Raw genomic sequence first — 18559 nt, 5'->3', positions numbered from 1 at the left:
ACCTTTTTGTTTTTCTAGAAAGATATTGCACACCTTTTGAGTAAGGAAATGGGGGGAGAGGCAAGCCCTAGCTTTGGAATGAGCACGTTAAATTTCTTTAGGAACATAATTTTTTTACCCCATGCAATAGAGCCTTGGTTCATGGATAAAAACATCAAATATTCTTTAATTGACTTCAAGTGACTTTGCTTCTTGTGCAGAATACTTCTCAAAAGCAGGGAGTAAGGAACTGGGAAAAGTTAGTGGATTTTTTTTTGCCACCCCTCAAATTTTTTTTGTGTGTATTATCTTAATGCTGATTATGACCTTTTAATGATACTTGCAACATTTTTATTGAAAGATAAAATTGAAGAGAATGTTCTTTAAAGTTTGTTTCTTAGATTGAAACACTTGTCAGCAGTGTGTTTCATACAGGCTAACGAGATGTTACTCTTTCTTTGTTTAAGGTCCTTCCTCCTACAGTATACATGAGAGTGACTGACAATATTCCTCAGATAATTTCCTTTATAAAAACAATAATTGATAGTGGACAAGCTTATGCAACCTCGCAAGGTAAGACTTGTAGCAAGGCAACTCCTTGTTCAGCGCACGCACAGGAAATCGGCGCTCTTAGTAATCCTGTTCTGGGATCAGATGAGATACCCTGCGCCAGGCTTTCCTTCTGTTGATTAACAGACAGGGTGTGAGCAACTCGTTTGTGATGACATGAGTGGGCAGAACAACTGTTACTCAATTTCTGAGTTAAATGTAGCTCATTAGTTAATATAATTGCTGACTGTAACGAACTGCTGTCTAAGCTTCTGTGGGGAAGTCCAGGCGTGGCTTCTACAAGAGGGTTGGGGGAAGCTCTTAGCTCTAAACAGGAGGTGCTTTAGGAGATGCGCCTGCAAAGCACAATGTGCGGATCCTTTTTTAAGCAGAGCTGGTGGTTGTAGAAGCATTCGAGTGCATTATAACTGGAGTAGCAGTAGGCCACGATTGTCAGAGAGGGGACTGCTGATTGTGCATGGGCAGGGAAGAACCTGGGGACATTTCCAGAATACGAATTTATCCTATGAGCAGAATGAGCACGTGCAGTGAGGTTGCAGAAAAGCTGGTAACATGGAAACATGTGCTACTAGTTTTTCAGTATTTCTGAATTTGTAAATTGTAATTTCAAATGGGAGTTGAAAGGCGTTTTGTTTTGTTTTGTTTTGCTTTCATGGAAATGTTCCCTCTTCATCATGAACGCATCCCATCTTTGCTATAAAACTGAACATTTCTTTTCTATTAGGCAATGTTTATTTTGATGTTAAGTCTTGGGGAAAAAGATACGGAGTATTAACTACTATTCATCCTGATAGCCAAGATGAAGCAGGTATGTTCATGGCACCAACTTGTTTGTATTAATGCATTGTCGTAGCTCTTGATGTATCTATGCATAAACCTTCATTCAACAGTCTGAAAGAGTTTTCTAACCTATTGTGTATAACCAGCTTTTTAATTAATTAAGACCTCTTTTTTTTCTTCAGTTATTTATTGAGCCACTCACTGTTGCCAGTGCAAGAGGAAATTTAGTGGTCTCTTTTCATGCTTGCTTCCCTGTATACCTTTGTTCTGGTACCTTAGAACAATTAAGATTCTTAATTTTATTTAAATACTTGGGAGTGGTACATACAAACTTCAGAGTCAGGTGGTGGTCTCAGCCGTTGCAGTAGCCTGCAGTGAGATAGTCAAGAGTAAATGCAGGGAAACGTCATCTACTGTGTTATTCTTTGGACAGTTGCACCCTTTTCTTGTATGCTATCCAGATGAATTTGCTTCTTTCCTTACTTACTGCTGGACTGCTGCTAAACAGCCTATTTGTGTGAGGGTGAGCAATCTCTTGATAGGCTGTGCTAAAGCATGCCCATACCCTTGGCTGGGAGTTTTCCACTGCGATTGTCCAGTTGTTGAGCAGGATTGCTGACTGTAAGTTGGGTCTGATCAGGTCTTTGCATCGGAGAATTTGATGCAGGTCTCCTGCATCCTTTGTACGCTGAAGTTCAAAAATTCTTCATTGAAAAAAAAATCATCTGTTTGCAATTACCAAAACTGCCTGGCAGGCTGATGCTCAGGTGAATTGCAGCCAGAAAGAAACTTCTCACAGCTCCACTCTGGAGTTGTTCCAGCATTACAACTCGCAGAGGGAATGCGTTTTGTCGACAGTTATTTAGAGGTAGTTACTGACTGCAAAGGCAGCCAGCAGGCTACTGGGCTGCACTGGGAAGAACATTGCTAGCAGGTCAAAGGAGGTGATCCTTCTTCTCTGCTCGGCACTGATGAGACACATCTGGAGTACTGGGTCCGGAGCTGGGCTCCCCAGTACAAGAGAGACACGGGCATACCAGAGAGAGGCCAGCAAAGGGCCACGAATACAATGAAGGTACTGGAGCATCTTTCATATGAGGAAAGGCTGAGAGAGCTGGGACTGCTCAGGCTGGAGAAGAGAAGGCTCGGGGCATCTTACCCCTGTGTACAAATACCTGATGGGGGAAGTAAAGAAGATGGAGCCAGGCTCTTAGTGGTGCTTGATGACAAGACAAGAGGCAATGGTCACATCCTGAAACACAGGAAATTCAATTTAAAGCTAAGAACAACCTTTTTTCACTCTGAGGATGGTTAACACAAGAACATGTTGCCCAGAGAGGCTACGGAGTCTCCATCCTTGGAGATGTTCAAAATCCTCGTGGGACACTGTCCTGGGCAGCCTGCTGTAGCTGAACCTGCTCTGAGCAAGGGGTTGGACTAGATGATCTCGAGGTGCCTTCCAGCCTCAACTGTGACTGATGATGTGTGTTACCCTATTTCCTCTCCTGTCACTTATAACTAAATTTAATGTTATTTCTAAAGATTTTGACTGTTGTTCAGATCATAACCGAGAAGATGAAGAATGCTTTTTTTTTTCCTCTTTTTTTTTTTTTTAGCAGTTTACTCAAAAAAGGGAAGAGGGGCACAGAGTCAACAGATACTGGTCAGCCAGAGCTTGGCAAAGTAGTGAAAGAGCCAAGATGGAGATTCAGTGGATAAAACTAGGGTTATATTTCTCTCCCTTTATTTCTTATCAATTTTGAATGATGAGGCAGGTGTAATGGATTTGTGTAATGTGCTTCCCTTAATATTGCATGACATTCCTAATAAAAACTGACTCTGTATATCAATAAAGTGCAAGTGGAATGGCTCAAGAAAAATGACCATCTAATAGATGTCCAAAAATAGCTGTGAATCATCATTAAAATGTGTTGATACCAGAGTGCTCCAGGTCCAGTGATACACTGTGGTTTTGTTAGTGGTCTGAAATAAGTAGGGGAAAGAAGTAAATCTAGCATCAGCTGCTGATAAAACAGATGAGCGGTGTTCAATAAGGGAACTTAAAACAGCGCGAGTGGCTCGCCAAGCTGGATCCCTTCAAGCCAAATAGGTATATCGTTCCGCATCAGTCAAATGCGAGGTCGTGTATTTGTCAGCAAAAAACCACAGAGTCCGGAACGCTGTTCTGTAGCTTCTGCCAGGGAACGGTGTGTATCTGACCGGGGGTTAGGAGCCAGCAGAGACAAACCCTCCTCTCTGCCGTACTGTGGCAAAAAGGATGACATCCTTGGCTGCATAATGAAGGAAGCAACAAACCTAGCTTCTCTCTAGAGAAGCCCTTGGTGAAAACAATACTGGAAGGTTGCTACTGTCCAAGGATAGTTTTGATTCTCATCTCTGTGCTGCTCTTGGTTTTATAGATTCTGAACCAGAAACTATTTGTGTCCCAGGGAAAAAAATATTTTTGTGTTTTTTTCTTATTTGTGGGTTTCGGTTTGGGCTGGTTTTGTTACCTTTTCTGTTGCGGTACAATCTGTTTGTCCTGGGAAAGTGGCTGATAAGTAACTAAATGAATGATGTAAAAACCCAAGAAGGCGAAAAGGACTAAAAGGATAGCATGTATTAAAGAATCTTGAATCCATCTTTTTAGCCTGCAGAAATGTAATTCAACATAATTTTTTTTTTTCCAAATGCTTGATTGAGAAACTGGAAGCCCTGTATAAGGGGCAAGAGAGGAAAGTTGCAGGAAAAGAAGTTGAGCGAAAGAGATTAAAATCTGAGTAGTTCACTAAATGCACATTTCCACTTGCTTTCATTTGCTCATTTTTTTTCCTTTGAGACATATCCCATTAACAAATCACTTATTCTTGGCAGTTGATACTGATAAACGACACAGTAAAGATTTTGCCCTGTGGAAGGCTGCCAAACCTCAAGAGTTATCTTGGACTTCTCCATGGGGAAAAGGAAGACCTGGATGGCACATTGAGTGTTCCACAATATCAAGGTCAGATTTCTTGGATCTTAAATCTAGTGCTGGTTTTTGTTTTCAATCGCAATGGTATCAGCAGTATTGAAAGTGTTTGTTCTGATCAGTGGAAAGCACCAGTTTTAGTGTGCATACTTTGTTTGGGCCACACTTCACATCGCAAATTGCACAAACTCTGCTTCACCGTAATGGCATAGCTGTCTTGCTATGTTTTGTCACCTTGAGACAGACGTATTTAAAATATGCTGCGCAGGATTGCACAGTTGATCATAGAATGGTTAGACTTTGGAGGGACCTTAAAGACCATCTAGTTTCAACCCCCCTGCCATGGGCAGGGGCACCTCCCACTAGACCAGGCTGCTCAAAGCCCCATCCAGCCTGGCCTTGAACACTTCCAGGGATGGGGCATCCACAACTTCCCTGGGCAACCTGTTCCAATGCAGGAATACTTTACTGCACTCACAGTACAGAATTTCTTCCTAATATCTAATCTAAATCTCCCCTCTTTCAGCTTAAAACTATTACCCCTCATCCTATCGCTCCATTCCCTGATAAAGAGTCCCTCCCCATCTTTCCTGTAGGCCCACTTTAGGTACTGGAAGGCTGCTATAAGGTCTCTGTGGAGCCTTCTCTTCTCCAGGTTGAACAACCCCAACTCTCTCCACCTGTCCTCACAGGAGATGTGCTCCAGCCCTCTCATCATCTTCATGGCCCTCTTCTGAACCCATTCCAACAGGTCCATATCCTTCCTGTACTGAGGGCTCCAGAGCTGGATGCAGTACTCCAGGTGGGGTCTCACCAGAGTGGAGCAGAAGGGCAGAATCACCTCCCTCAATCTGCCGGTCACACTTCTTTTGATGCAGCCCAGCATGCAGTTGGCTTTCAGGGATTAGCAAGTCTTTTAACTTGAACTGAATAACCAAAGTTTTAGTGAAAGTTATGGTACCTCTTTCATTTGCCTCCCTTCCACTTTTTGCAATCTCCATCAGACCTCATCCAGCATGTAACGCTGTGTCGGGAGGACAGGGTATGGGATTCCATCCCAACTCCAGGGAGTGTCTGAGATCTTCCTGGCCTTATCTTAACCGCAGTTGTGGACGTTCATGCTAGTCATTTAAGTGTTATTCAGCTTTCTTTAAAAGTCAGGCACAATGTTAAATATTCTGATTTCTCTGTGGCAGTAAGGGAATCTCTGTGTGGAAGATGGGAATTGTGCTTAGCAGCGTTTTGCTTGTAGTTGGTTTAAATTAATTTGCTCTTGATTTGGAGGTTTATTTTCTCCACAGGGTGGTAGTACTTTGTCCTGCACTGTGTTAACTTGTGACCTATTCATTTGTAATTTTAAAAAAGAGACTTTAAATCTTCTGTCCTGGAAGATTGATAGTGGTACGTAGTTTTGCATTAGCCAAAGATCTTTTTTTGGAAGCTAGTAACAAATTATTTAGATCTGGCCCTGTTTAACTTAAGTTTTCAGCCCAAGCTGAAAGTAGATGGAACAGGTGCTTTAAGTTTCTCTTTGATATGCTTTGCTGGTGTGCCTGGGGTTATTACTACCTGATTGTTTATAAGGGTGTTTTTCTGTCTGTAAATAATTTCAGCACTGTGAAACAGTTCTTAAGGCAACAGAAGTGCACAAAACCATGCTGTATTTGGAGTGCAGCCTGTGACAGAGGTGCATGGGTAAGAAATGCCAATTATAAAACAGCCTGTCTGCTGATGCAGTGCTGTTTAGAGTCTGCATTTCTTTCTGTAAAAACTTATTTTACTGTGTTTGGATGAGGCTCCTGCCATGTAAATAAGAGCTGACCTATGCAGAGCGTAAGTGTAGCAGTCTCAGACTGTGAAAAATTGAGATAAGTTACCTCAAATGTTTTGCTGTCCAAGGCCCATTTCAAGCAGTACCTACCTACCCATCTGTTTTGACAAAGATCTCAAAGCACTTTTAAGTAATCTAAGTGAACTAATTTTGAAAAGTCTTTGAAGTCTGCCTCTGGGGAAGGTGAACGAGAAGCGCGCTGGTCTCTAGTGCAGCCCTGGAGGAGGAAACCACCTGCTGTGACTTAGTTCTGATCTCCTTGATGGAGTTTCCCTTGCGGTGAGATGGGCTGCTCCTCCCACCCCTGAGTGTTTTGCAGATCCATCTCTCCCCAGCTCTTAATGGTTTTGTTGGAGGAAAAGGCAAGTGGCCAGTGCTCCTCTGTAGATGGCACAAGGAAGAGAGACTTTGTGGGAATATCACGATTCTACAGTCAGGCCTTTGAAGCTACAATCAAACATCACATGATTGGCGATAAAATTATGAGGTTTGGCAACAGTAAAATAGAAAGGGGAAATACTGGCTCATTTCTCTAGTTGAATGGGATCACATGGATATATAAACTAATATGGTGTATCATACTCATACTGCATTACAGATAACTTTTGAAGCCTTTGCATTAATAAATCTGGCCTTGTGCTAATAAAATTTATGACAATATTATTACCTATATTAATTATTTTGTGTTTAAGAGTCTGTCTTTGGGTTGTTTGAGTGACAAGAGTATTTTCTAGGCTGAGTACTGCTGTCTACAACTTTTCATACTGCATTTCAGAAAGATGTCTCTTTTGGGGCAGGACTTATTCATGTGTAAGTAGTAAATACAAAGCCATATACATTCTTGACACTCCTTGAATGACAGTGGAGCTATCCATATGTTCTTGTTGAAGTTCCATTCCAAGTTGGACAAGGATGGAAGAGGCATGAGCCGGGGCCACTCCTGTGGAGGTCTGTGCTTAAGCTGGTTTTGGAGCAGACAGGAGGAAGCACAGGGGCTCAAGCCTGGGAAATGGCAACAGCCAGTCTTTCTTCCCTCCTTTCTTCTCCTCATTTTCTTTTCTTCCTCTGCCCCAACTGCTTCTGCAGAACCATCGTGAGCCAGGGTGTTAACAGGGTGTTTTGTTTCAAAAAGGGACAAAATTATTAATATCTAGCCAGCTACCAGGAGCAACTTGTTAACGTGACATATGGAAAGACTGTGTGTGTCTGTGTGTGCACGCGTGTGGGGCTTGCCTTTTATTTTCTATTGTGTAGACCTTGCATCCTCCCCAGCTTGAGTGCCCCTGGTTTCTGGGCAGTTAGCGTTGATTTACCTCCCTGTGAGTAGGTAACTGTCTTTGTTTAACAGATGGGCAAAATGAAGTTAATCACTTGTCAGTGTGACCTAGCAGGGACTTGCTGGAGCAGTGGATAGAGTGTAGCAGCCTTGTCTCCTGAGCTTTAACCAGAAGGCATCTAGGTCTGTCCTGTTGTCACATGAATACCTTACTTCCAGCCATCGGTGTCTGCAGAGATGCCATGTGTTACTGGCACCAATGCAGCAGAGCTGTTGGGATGAGAGGAATGGAATGGCCTTGGGAGATCAGAGGCGCTGACGTTTTCTTTTGACATCATAACAATATAGAGCCAAGCATTTTCTATCATGACTAAATAGAGTATTGCCTGAATTCTTACAGAAAAGGTACAAGATAAAGAATAGTAATACCAAATTTACAGAAATGTTCATCGCTTCGAAGTTGTTAGGTTTGCAGATGAAGGCAGCTGTCTGATACTGAAACTGTAGCAGAACAAGGAAGAGAGATGTCCTGCTTGCCATTCTTTATTCTAAGTTAGAAAAATAGTTGTTCCTGCTAAGGAGAATTAATTGCGGGCAGATATGGGTCCTGTCCATGCATGTTCTGCTGCAGTTTTGGTATCCAAGATCTGTGTAAAGACTTGTTTTAAAATTGCAGTCATTAAATTGTACACTTAAATTACGTTGTTTCGTCTTATTCTTTTCCGTATTTCTTTTACAAAAAACTTCTGTAGTGTTCTACTTACCAATCAGGAAAATATTGTTACAGTGCAGTGTTTGGAAAGCAGCTGGACATCCATACCGGTGGAATAGATCTTGCATTTCCTCATCATGAAAACGAAATTGCACAGTGCGAGGTGTATCATCAGTGTGAGCAATGGGGGAATTACTTTTTGCATTCTGGTAAGTAAAATATTAATCATCTAACAGGTCTGTAGGATTTTTTTTTTTAATTTTATTTATGTTTGGCATTTGTATGGTGTGAAGTGCGAAGGAAACCTTCCAAGCCGATGGTCCACTACAATGACTGAGTTTCTGACCTCACTAAGTGAAGAAACATAAATAGGAGTGTATCTTGAAACTGTAGAATGAATGCTTTTATTAGTAGAAGTGGTTACGGTTAAATACCTCTAAATTTCATCTAGGGAAATCTCCAAATAATATATGCATTGCCCATGTACGGTGCTTACTCCTAATTAAAAATGAGGAGATAAGAGTTCTTCCTGTAGTATCTCATTCCCTTTCATTTGAGTTCCCTCAAAATTTGAGGGGGCTCTTTGTGATGGGCTTTCGTTTTTAATTGTATTTTGTTATAACAGTCCTGCAGGATGAGGGTGAAAATAGTTGATCTTTTCTATATATCATAGAAACATAGAATTGTCTAGGTTGGAAGGGACCTTTCAGATCACGTAGTCCAACCATCAACCTAACGCTGACAAAAACCAGCACTAATCTAAACTATATCTCTAAGTACTGTCTACCCGTCTTTTAAATACCTCCAGGGGTGGTGCCTCAGCCACTTCCCTGGGCAGCCTGTTCCAATGCTTAATAACCCTTCCAGTGTAAAAAATTCTCCTGTAGCCTGTGCTACACTCTGGGAATTACTTGGGCTTTCTTTTTTATATATATTTGTACTGTATGGAATGAATATTGAATTCTAGTTTCAGTTCCCAGTGTAGGGCCTGTAATAAATCAGTAGCAATTGTCCAGAGGCTGGTGCATCCTCCAGGGTGTGCTTTGCTCCTGAAGTCCTGGAGAATTCTCTGCACTTCCACTGAGATGCACTGGTTACTGCCAGGTGGAGCCTTCGTTGAAAACCAGTGAATCTGACTTTTCAAGTTGGGAATTGAAACTACAGGGGAAATATTCCTTGAAACTAACTAAATAAGGAGAAGTCAATTTTTCCTAAAAAAAAAAAATAATTTTTTTTAAAAAAGAACGTAATTCCAAGGGCAATTTGTACACTGAGGTTCTCTAGGAGCTGACAGATCACATTCATTAAGTCAAAAAATTTTGCTGGAGGACGATAGTGTGAATTATTTAGGGCAAATGAATCAGCTTCAGAAACAATTTATTCTGGTAGCAGACTTCCGAATTTTAGCAGGCTCAGAATTGGAGGAGCAATCCCCATTAGAGGAAGAAAATCCCTGCACTGGGGATAAATCTTTTTATAAGGACTTTATTTTTAGACTACTTGTACTCTGGGAAGAGCGCCAAGCCAAAGTTATGAAAATCCTTGTATTTTGTGATTCTTTAATGAAATAATTCTGAGTGCTGAAACTCTGGAAGAGGACTATTATTTCAAATTCAGATGTTACCTGTACCTTATTAGGAAAACACAATCAAACTATTTTAAGCTTGGCTGCCTAAAGTTAAGTAAGTCAATATTTAGGCACCTTTGCAAAAGAAAAGATAATAATCATACCCAGGCTCTTCCCCGTCTCCCAGGAGAAGTTTGTCTGTGGGTTCTACTCGAGTTGCAACAGCTATAGGGTGCCTCTGACAGCCTGAGTGTTCTTATTCAGAGCCCCGAATTTAACTGTGCAGCGGTGACAGTGGCCTCACCTGCCAGCAGTCAGGACAAATACGATGAAAATGAGACTTTGGTTTGATCGTAGATTTCTGCTGTAGCTAGTTCTATATCCATAGATCTCTCAATTTTTTCCTACTCTGCGTAGAGTGTGTTGTGCAAACTTAAATTTCCAGGTGGTCAGGGTAGGACCAGAGGTAGCCTTCTTACAGAGAATCCCCGCTGCTTGGAATCGTTGTCAGAAATAGCTAAGAAGTGAAAACAGATGCTTTTCACGTCTGTTTACCAGGCCTGAGCATGTTGCTTTTGTATCCAGGTGAGCGTAATGGGGATTTTATCCACTTTGGTAAGAGAGGGGGTAGAGAGTAGCACAAAACTCGGACAAGTGCTTGGGCTGCTGAGCAAGAAATGCCACCTCTGCCACTACCTGTAAAAGCAGAAGTATAGATCGTATGTTGTCCTTGTGGAGCACTCCCGGGCATCGGTAATGCTGGGCCACCAAATCTGAAAGAATGCAGAGTGCTGACGTAATATTCCAGAGTAAGAAAAGTTCATGCTTAAAAATCTGCCTCTAAGTAAGATTAAGTGCTGGATTCTGCAGGTCTTGAAGTGCCTGAAAATTGCTTGTTAGTTGTGGGTGCTCAGTAAGTTAGAGGATTACTCCTTTATTAGGAGAAGCGAATAAAGGCTTTCAGCGACGTTTCTGAAAGGATGCTGAGTAGTCTTTGATTGGCTACGTGTTTGGCACCTCTCTGGTGATGTGAATAATTGATGTTTTCCATCAGCAGTGGTGCTGTGGCTAGCGTGGACGAGGCCCGGAGCGTACAGCCTGAGGTCGCCCATCTCCTGTCTTGCTTTGACAGAACTTTCAGTCCTGAAGCCGAGCTCTGCGTACTCTCCTGAATGCAATGGAGATGGTTACTGCCTTTTTCATGTACCACAGCCCTGCAAACCAATGGTCCATGTGGTTATTGAAAGCTCTAGCAATGCTCAGGATTACATTTTAAAATAAGCTCATTCAAATTAGGCATCATAGCTACATCCCTCCTCCCCCTTCTTTTTCTCAGTCTCTGAAAATCTGGAGAAATAGGGAATGTGCAGAAAATTGTTTGTACACGTAAGGTATTTTCAACCAGCAATAAACTTTTGAATTAAAAAAAAACAGTGTAACAGACACCAGCAAGTAATAAGTACAGAAAATAATTTGAGTTTCAACAATATTATAATGTGAGATCACTGGAAGATCTTTAAAGGTCTTTATTCTGAAAAGTCAAGAGTAACAGGTAAGGTATTTGTCTGTGAAGACTGAAAAGTATTTGCCTGCTTACTTCTTTTTATCAGTTTATTATAAGTTCTGAGCAGGGAGGCTTTTTGTTTTTTCTTATTAATGTCTCTGCTTATGGTGGTGTTTTGTTATTTTTTTTTTTTAAAAAAAAACCCTATGTTTTAAAATTCACCCAGTTGAGGATGGAGAGGTATGCACAACTGTAGGTAAAGTCATCGAAAAACATGTTACATGTTGCATTGAAGTGGTTGGCACATATCCATCACAGCATATGCTGCCTCCAGCGTTTCCGGGGTCTCAGTGCAGTCTTTCTTATTCACTCCCCATTCAGAAGCATGCTCGTTTATCCTGATTAATTTTCTTTTTGTTGTTTTAGGGCATTTGCATGTTAAAGGAAGTCAAGAAAAAATGTCCAAGTCATTGAAAAACTATGTAACAATTAAGGTAATCTGTATCTGTCAACTGAAGCGATGTGTGTTGATAATATGTAAATATTAATCACAGCCCTCTTTGGAGAAGGCTTTGGAGCGGGTTCTTATGCTGCAGCAGAAGACCTGAATCGGAGTGTTTCCCTAGTGCTGGTGTACCTGTTATTGCAGATCTGGATGTAGGAAACCTGCTCGGACTCAGGGTTTGCTTGTAACGTGGATCTTGCTAAGCTGACAGCATTTATAGGAGCAGTGTTTGTGCCCCATACCACACTTCTGCATTATAGGTTTATAGTTGGACTCGACAATCTCAAGGGTCTTTTCCAACCTAAATGGTTCTATTCTATAGTGATGGGTTCTCATCTATCTGCTTTTAATAGTGCATATCCTTTTGGGACTTAGAAAAGAGGAGATGTTTTCCCTGGTTCTGCTTTAGGTGAAATGGGACACTGTCAGCATTTTGTCAGGAAACTGTTGGGTCTCCTACAACCCCACCGTGCCAGCGGTCTCTCGTACTCTCCTTTATTTTTGTATGGTCACCTTTTGGATGCAGAGAGCGCTTTTTCTTTTGGTACCTACAAGCCACGTGAATATGTCCTGGTTTACTGTGTCCCAAAGCTTTTTTGGCATAACCCAGAGCAGGGTTTCTCTGCCAGGCGTGGCCCCCCTGCTGGCTGACACCCATTGCTAGAAGTGGGTAATTTCCTTCCTTTAGACAAAGCTTGAGAGGCTGTTTTGGCACATATGTTCCCCTTTGCCCTCTCGGAAGACTTAATTAAAATCTCTTTAAAAAGGACTTCAATATAAACTGCTTTATTCTTAATTCTCCTGATGCTGTCTGGGTATGGTTAAGCCCTGTCTCGCCCGGGAAAATTACCCATCACTCACGATTTTCACAGAAGTTTCCCAAGTCTCGGCCAATGTTTTGGACAGGGTGGAGAAATGACCACTAATCATAAATTGGTTTGGGTTGGAAGGGGCCTTAAAGACCATCTAGTTCCAGCCCCCTGCCATGGGCAGGGACACCTCCCACTAGACCAGGCTGCTCAAAGCCCCATCCAGCCTGGCCTTCAACACTTCCAGGGATGGGGCATCCACAACTTCTCTGGGCAACCTGTTCCAGTGCCTCACCACCCCCACAGGAAAGAATTCCTTCCTAATATCTAATCTGAATCTACCCTCTTTCAGCTTAAAACCATTACCCCTTGTCCTATCGCTACCCTCCATGATAAATTAAAAAATTTAACTAAATGCAATGCATGCGGTTGAAAATAACATGTAGAAACATTCCCCTCCACGTCTGTGGTGGGACTTCTTTGTGTTGAGAAAATAAGAGCTTCAGGCCTGTCCTTTTCCCTTGTGGGCCTCCAGTTTTAATTTCTGCCCTTAAGACACGGCTAACAAGTATTAATCCTTCCCTGTAAGCGATTTTCAGTCCAGTCAAACAAACTTCTTCCCATACAGCCTTCCCGCATCTTGAAAATTAAGCCCCACGTGGAAGTTTTTATGCCCACTCCGAAAGAGGAAAGGCCCAACCAGGACAGGGCCTGTGGCATTCCCTTGGTCCCGCCAGCGGCCATCTGCATTCCAGGCTGTCACCCGGGCATGGCCACCCTGCATCCTCCGCATCCACCTGCCCTGCTTTCCCTCACCCTCCTCCCCTTCTCTGATTCTTTTTTTTTTTTTTTTTAATAGCTATTAATTCTGACCCCCAAAATCAAGCGCGTTGCAATAACACACGGCCAAGCAACCTGCTTTGAAAGAGCAGTGATACTTTCTCTGTGCTCCATTTTTAACAAAATGCAGAATTGACTTTTCCTGTTCAAATGCTACTTTCCCAAATATGAATTTATTTCCATACTTTACTCATCTTGTTCTACCTCTGTATATTAGTGTAAAGCTTCTGGGCGCATTTGGTACACTCAGTTACATAGACTTTAATTTAAAAAAATTACAAAAAAACCCAGCCTCCAAAACAAACAATATCACTGTCTGTTTCTTGGTTTAGTTTGCCCTGATTGCCTCAGTTATTTCTATTTTCACTCGAGACACAGCATATTGCTGGTGCTTTGCTACCTTCGGTGTTCAGGCTGGTTTAGTCTGGTAGCAGAAGCTAAATTTTGAAATGTGCATCTTTAAGCAAACGACACTTTCCATATATTCTGACTTGTATTGACTTCTCCTTATGATTTTCTGTTTCGGTGGCACTTCAGTGTTACAAACTTACCATCACCAATTTGGAATTTAAAAAAAAAAAAAAAAAGCTTCGATGCAGTGTTCACAGTCAGTCTCCCACGATGTCCAGCCTTGCTGAGAGCAGAGTTGGAAGGGATTGAATGTTTTATCAGTGTACCTTCTGAGCATTTAAATGGTTCTTTATACTATTAGTGTAAGTTAATTACATTAATTGCACTAGTAGTAATAGTAATAACTTTTTACTAGAGTAAATTATTTGTAAAGCCCAATAAATGTTAGGGTGAAATTAATGAGGTTTCATAATTAACACAGATGAATTCTAACAATATAAAAAGAAAAAGTTATTTTTATTCACTCCCTGTTTTCCTTCATGTTCTAGCCCTGCAGAAAAATTACACTTACTTTCTTTTTCAAGAAATCTTTCTTTTTTTCGTGAAGTTTGCAAAACGTAGGAGCTGTCCTTTCCTGCGTGATTGTATCCCAGTCTTAGCCTGGTAATTTCAGTCTGTCTTTTTGCAAAGGTCTTTATGCAGTGTATGTTTGATCATAATTACAAAGCACTTTTCACTGTCTTGTATTTGGCATTGTGTGTATATTTATATCTTGTCTACATGTATGCACATCTGTCTTACACGGAATTAGATTTTATTTAGTTTAGACTTTAAACCAGTGTTATAGTTTAAAGCTTTCTGCCTATCTTAAGCTACAAAGACTGGGTTATTTGTCATGTTAGTTTGTTTGAAATATGCTGTGAAACTAGTTTAAGGAGTGGAAGAACTCCTGAAGAAATTGTTTGATATAATGCTAAAGTTGTCTTTTTGTGGGTGGAGTTTAGGATTTCCTGAAGAAATTTTCATCAGATCAATTCAGGATGTTTTGTTTGCGCAGCAGATACAGCTCAGGTAAGGAAAAAACCCAAAAATCCCTTATTTGTTGAGATAAGCATGGATTCCCCCACGGGCTTCCCAGCGGGGGGGGAGGGTGGAGCACCTCGCAGGGAGTGGAAAGGCCAGCAATGCTCTATGGGGCTGCTCTTTGCCTCACATTTAGAAAAAAGCATCTTTACTGAGCACAGTATGTAACCATTCATCTAAACACCTTCCTGAGCTGCAGTTAATTGCGACTCTCAATTAAATGCGCTTTCAATTAATGAATTACCTCCATCTCTGATTTGCAGCTGTTGCAGTCACTTGTATTTCAGTCACGATCGGCTGTTTTTGGAGACGTATCTAGGTAGAGCTTTGCCTTATATTCCCGTAGGGTATGACAAGGGCTTGCTAATAACTTTCTATCTCCCTGCTGTGTTATCGTTTTTCGTCCCATGGAGTTCCTGAGTGTTCAAGCAGTTCTGTGGCGCAGCACAGCTCGTTTACACCGGCGCTTGATAACCTAATGATTGTCTTAGCCTGGCAAACGCTGCCAGTGGGGAGAGGTGTGGTAGATTTTGTCGGCTTCCCTGTCTACACCATGGTTTTTCCAGCAGGAAGATGCTACTTTGAACTGGAAGAGGTTTTCATATGGATAGTGTTTTCACCAGTTTAATGGGGCCTGCCAAAAGCGGCTGGTATTTCCCTAAAACACTGCTGGGTCATTTGGCTTGTTGGCTGTCCTGGCAAGGTGAGGGGATGGTGGAGCATGAGGCAACACCTGCTGGGTTATTTCGGTGGACCTCTAGAAGCGTGTCCTGGTTTAGGCAACACAGGACTAATTTATAATGCTTGGGAAAACTGCAGTTTTAGAAGACTCACGTGTCTGAATTTGTGAAAGTGTTTTCTTTATAGCCAGCTAGGCTATGTGGTTTCAAGGTCTCGGTATTTTCGAGCTCACCAGGTGCAGGGATGAGGAGGAGCGAGACCCGGGCACTTGACCCAGGCTGGCCAACAGGATTATTTCATACCATGAACATCACATTCAATATAAGTTAGAAACATTGCTGTAAAGTTTTCTCTCTCTCTTAATGGCTTTGACCCAGAGAACTTCTTGCCCTGGTGCATTTTGCTTTGATTGGTGCATCTGGCTGTCCCCTGCTCGGCCTGAGTCACCACCCTTCGGCCCACCTGGGGCTGCTGGAAAAAGGTCTTTCTGAGGTGCTATGGACATTAACATGGTGCCCCACCACCAATGTCCCTACCAGGCTGCTTCTGGGTGCAGCTTAAATGGAGAGGTGCCGTCTCCAAAGCCCTGTGGGGACCCCGCTGTGTGGCACTGCTTTTCCTCTTGCATCTCCTCAGCAGAGGCTTTGCTTCTGCAGTTAGGTGGAAGGACTGTGAGCCTGCTGTCCCAAAAACGCTCTCCTGGTCACCAGAACAGCTCTGGTGATTTTGTGAATCTGAGTGAACGGTACCGTTTTGGTCCCTCTGGTCTTTAATTACTTGTTGGTGCTAATAAACGTATGTTTTTGTAATTTGATGATGTAGCAATGGTGCCCTCGGTGGCACAGGAGGGAAGGAGTGGGGAGTACGGTGGAGATTTATAGAGCCGGGTGGGTTTGCAGTGCCCGCAGGCGGTGGTTTAGGAGAGGGCTGTGAATCGGGGAAGAAGAATGGCTTTAATCAAAGTGGGGTTCATCAGGATAAACTTTCATCAAGTATTCCTTGCGGAGTTCCTGTAACCAGGGTAATCAGTTGAGTAATCTTAGTGGATATAAATGATCTCTTTTGGTATCTGGCTGTTTTCTAAAAGTCTGTGCATCGGTCTTTTTAAAAGCTGAGTAAAGCTTAAATTTAAAACCAGTGTTAATGAGGCAGTAATGCAGATTTTTAATTACACAGAAACAGAAAATCTGACAAATACAGGTCCAGACTTATGCCTTACTTGTACTGGGGTAAATCTTATGGGAAGTCTGTTTAAATCGTCAGGCTTCTTTGCGATTTAGGCTAATGCAATCAAAATCAGGTCTCACATCTGGCTGCTTCTGCCCTCTTAGATCCGTCCCCGTGCTCAGACTGGCTGCTCTAAAGAGTCTGTGCCTGGGCAGCGTTGTGCAATTGCACAGAGCAGCGGGCTGTAATGTGCGCAGGACCAGAAGTGAGGAAGCTCCACCTGCTGTGGAAACTACAGGTGATGCTCAGTGCTGATGAAATCAGGGATACGCTGCAAGCTGTAGTTTGGATGTACCTTAGTGCAGAGGTCAGGCATAAAATGGTGAAGCAATATTACGCTGGCTCCGTATGGTTCTAATACAAGTAATAGACTCTGTGGGAAGAAATGCATTTAAACTTAGGACTTCTACCAAAGTTGGGTGAGCTGTCTTGTCTGGGGTCCGACTGCTCTTCCTACAGTAAATTGCGTGTTACTGTACAGATAGAAAAATTGCCTCTTGCTTTTGGCAGCTTGCAGTAAAAGTGCCAAAGGACCAGCGCAGCGCCTGCGCCTCTGAGGGGGTAGGCAAGGTGAGAGGAGCCTGCTCAACCCTAAGCCAGCAGAAGCGGACGCTGGTAGCTCCCGACGCGCAGTTGCCTGCTGCAGCTAGAGTCCTGCTGAAGGCAGTGAGGATGTCCGTGTGAATGGATGCCATGTTAGCAGGGGGGATAATGTCGTCTTTCCAGCTGGTGGAAGAGAAGCGCTGTCGGGTTAGGGTATAGCAGATCTCGTCATAAAGCAGTGCTTTCCTTAGGATGCGATGAATCATTTTCCTTAAGGTTTTATCTTTCTTTCCAGTGCCTATAAAGAGGCTTAGGTGTAAGTGTATAAGTAAGTCGAGTGTGATGAATCCCATCCCAAACATGCCCTTACAAGTTTAAACAATCTGTATTTTCTCTAATAGATGTCTTCAAAAATCGATATGGCCGGTTTAGCTTTGATATTGTGAGGGAATTGTATATCTAGAGCAGAATCTAGACTATAAAATTTTAGGTCCATCTAGGTTTTAGATGCTGGTGAAGCAGCCCTTTAACTGTAAGTGCTTGTATTCCTCACGGAGTCCGTGGTGAGGGTTAGGTCTCTTTGGAGGTCTCTAAAGACAGATTGTGTCTACTTAAATTAGAATAGGAAAAAAATTAGGGATGTGATCAAAAGTTTGTCTTGCCAACTAAAATCTGGGGAGATGCTTAGAAATATATCCAATCCAAATGCTTTGGAGTAATAACTTCACAGAGAGATTCAATAAGGAAAAAAGAATTAAAGTCAAGGAGCTATTGCTTCAGTCAGCTTCGAGACGCTTTTTGAATCAGTCTGATACCTTTCCAGTAGGTTATACTTTGTCGTATGTAATGATTGCGGGTTTATATTGATTTAATTCACCTAGTGCACATGAAGAACAGAGTTTTTAATTAAATATGCAATTAATTGTAAGAAAATTTTGCTGTGACAAGCAATAACAAACTTTTTCTGGAATAACTTTGTCTCAGAATATTGTTCCTCAGAGGGTATTGTATGACAGACAACATCCTTTCTGTCATAATGCCTGAATTATTTTTTTTTTCTTTAGCAGTCGAATTTAGTGACGAGAGCATGGATGATGCAAAGCACCTTCTTCAGGCAATCTCCTCATTTATTAGAGATGCAAATGCTTATATAAAAGGACAGCTGGTATGTGACCCGGTTAGAGAAGACATACTGTGGGAAAGGTAAGTGCATCTCCTGTATCTGAATGATTATGATCATGTGAACAGTAATTTGCTGACAGGCTTAGAGGGCTGACCGCTGTAGTGTGCTGGGTTCTGTTCAACAAGCAGGAGCAGAAGAAGGACTGAG

At 42.2% G+C, this 18559-nt stretch overlaps 1 protein-coding gene across 3 annotated transcripts in view; it reads left to right on the top strand.

The window, feature by feature from the left end:
- CARS2 (cysteinyl-tRNA synthetase 2, mitochondrial) overlaps positions 1 to 18559 on the top strand; it is a 37934-nt gene that overhangs the window by 7931 nt on the left and 11444 nt on the right. For 2 of the 3 annotated variants that reach the window (XM_063337612.1, XM_063337593.1), the window contains 7 exons: positions 447 to 552; positions 1274 to 1357; positions 4204 to 4333; positions 8195 to 8328; positions 11617 to 11684; positions 14700 to 14766; positions 18294 to 18432. In XM_063337612.1, coding sequence (XP_063193682.1) covers positions 447 to 552; positions 1274 to 1357; positions 4204 to 4333; positions 8195 to 8328; positions 11617 to 11684; positions 14700 to 14766; positions 18294 to 18432 — 728 coding nt within the window. The remainder of the gene's footprint in view (positions 1 to 446; positions 553 to 1273; positions 1358 to 4203; positions 4334 to 8194; positions 8329 to 11616; positions 11685 to 14699; positions 14767 to 18293; positions 18433 to 18559) is intronic. The other variant, XM_063337603.1, reaches the window with a different exon arrangement.

Source organism: Chroicocephalus ridibundus, chromosome 1 (assembly GCF_963924245.1).
Source record: "Chroicocephalus ridibundus chromosome 1, bChrRid1.1, whole genome shotgun sequence".
NCBI lineage: Eukaryota > Metazoa > Chordata > Aves > Charadriiformes > Laridae > Chroicocephalus > Chroicocephalus ridibundus.
This window is presented reverse-complemented; position numbering and strand designations above follow the sequence as displayed.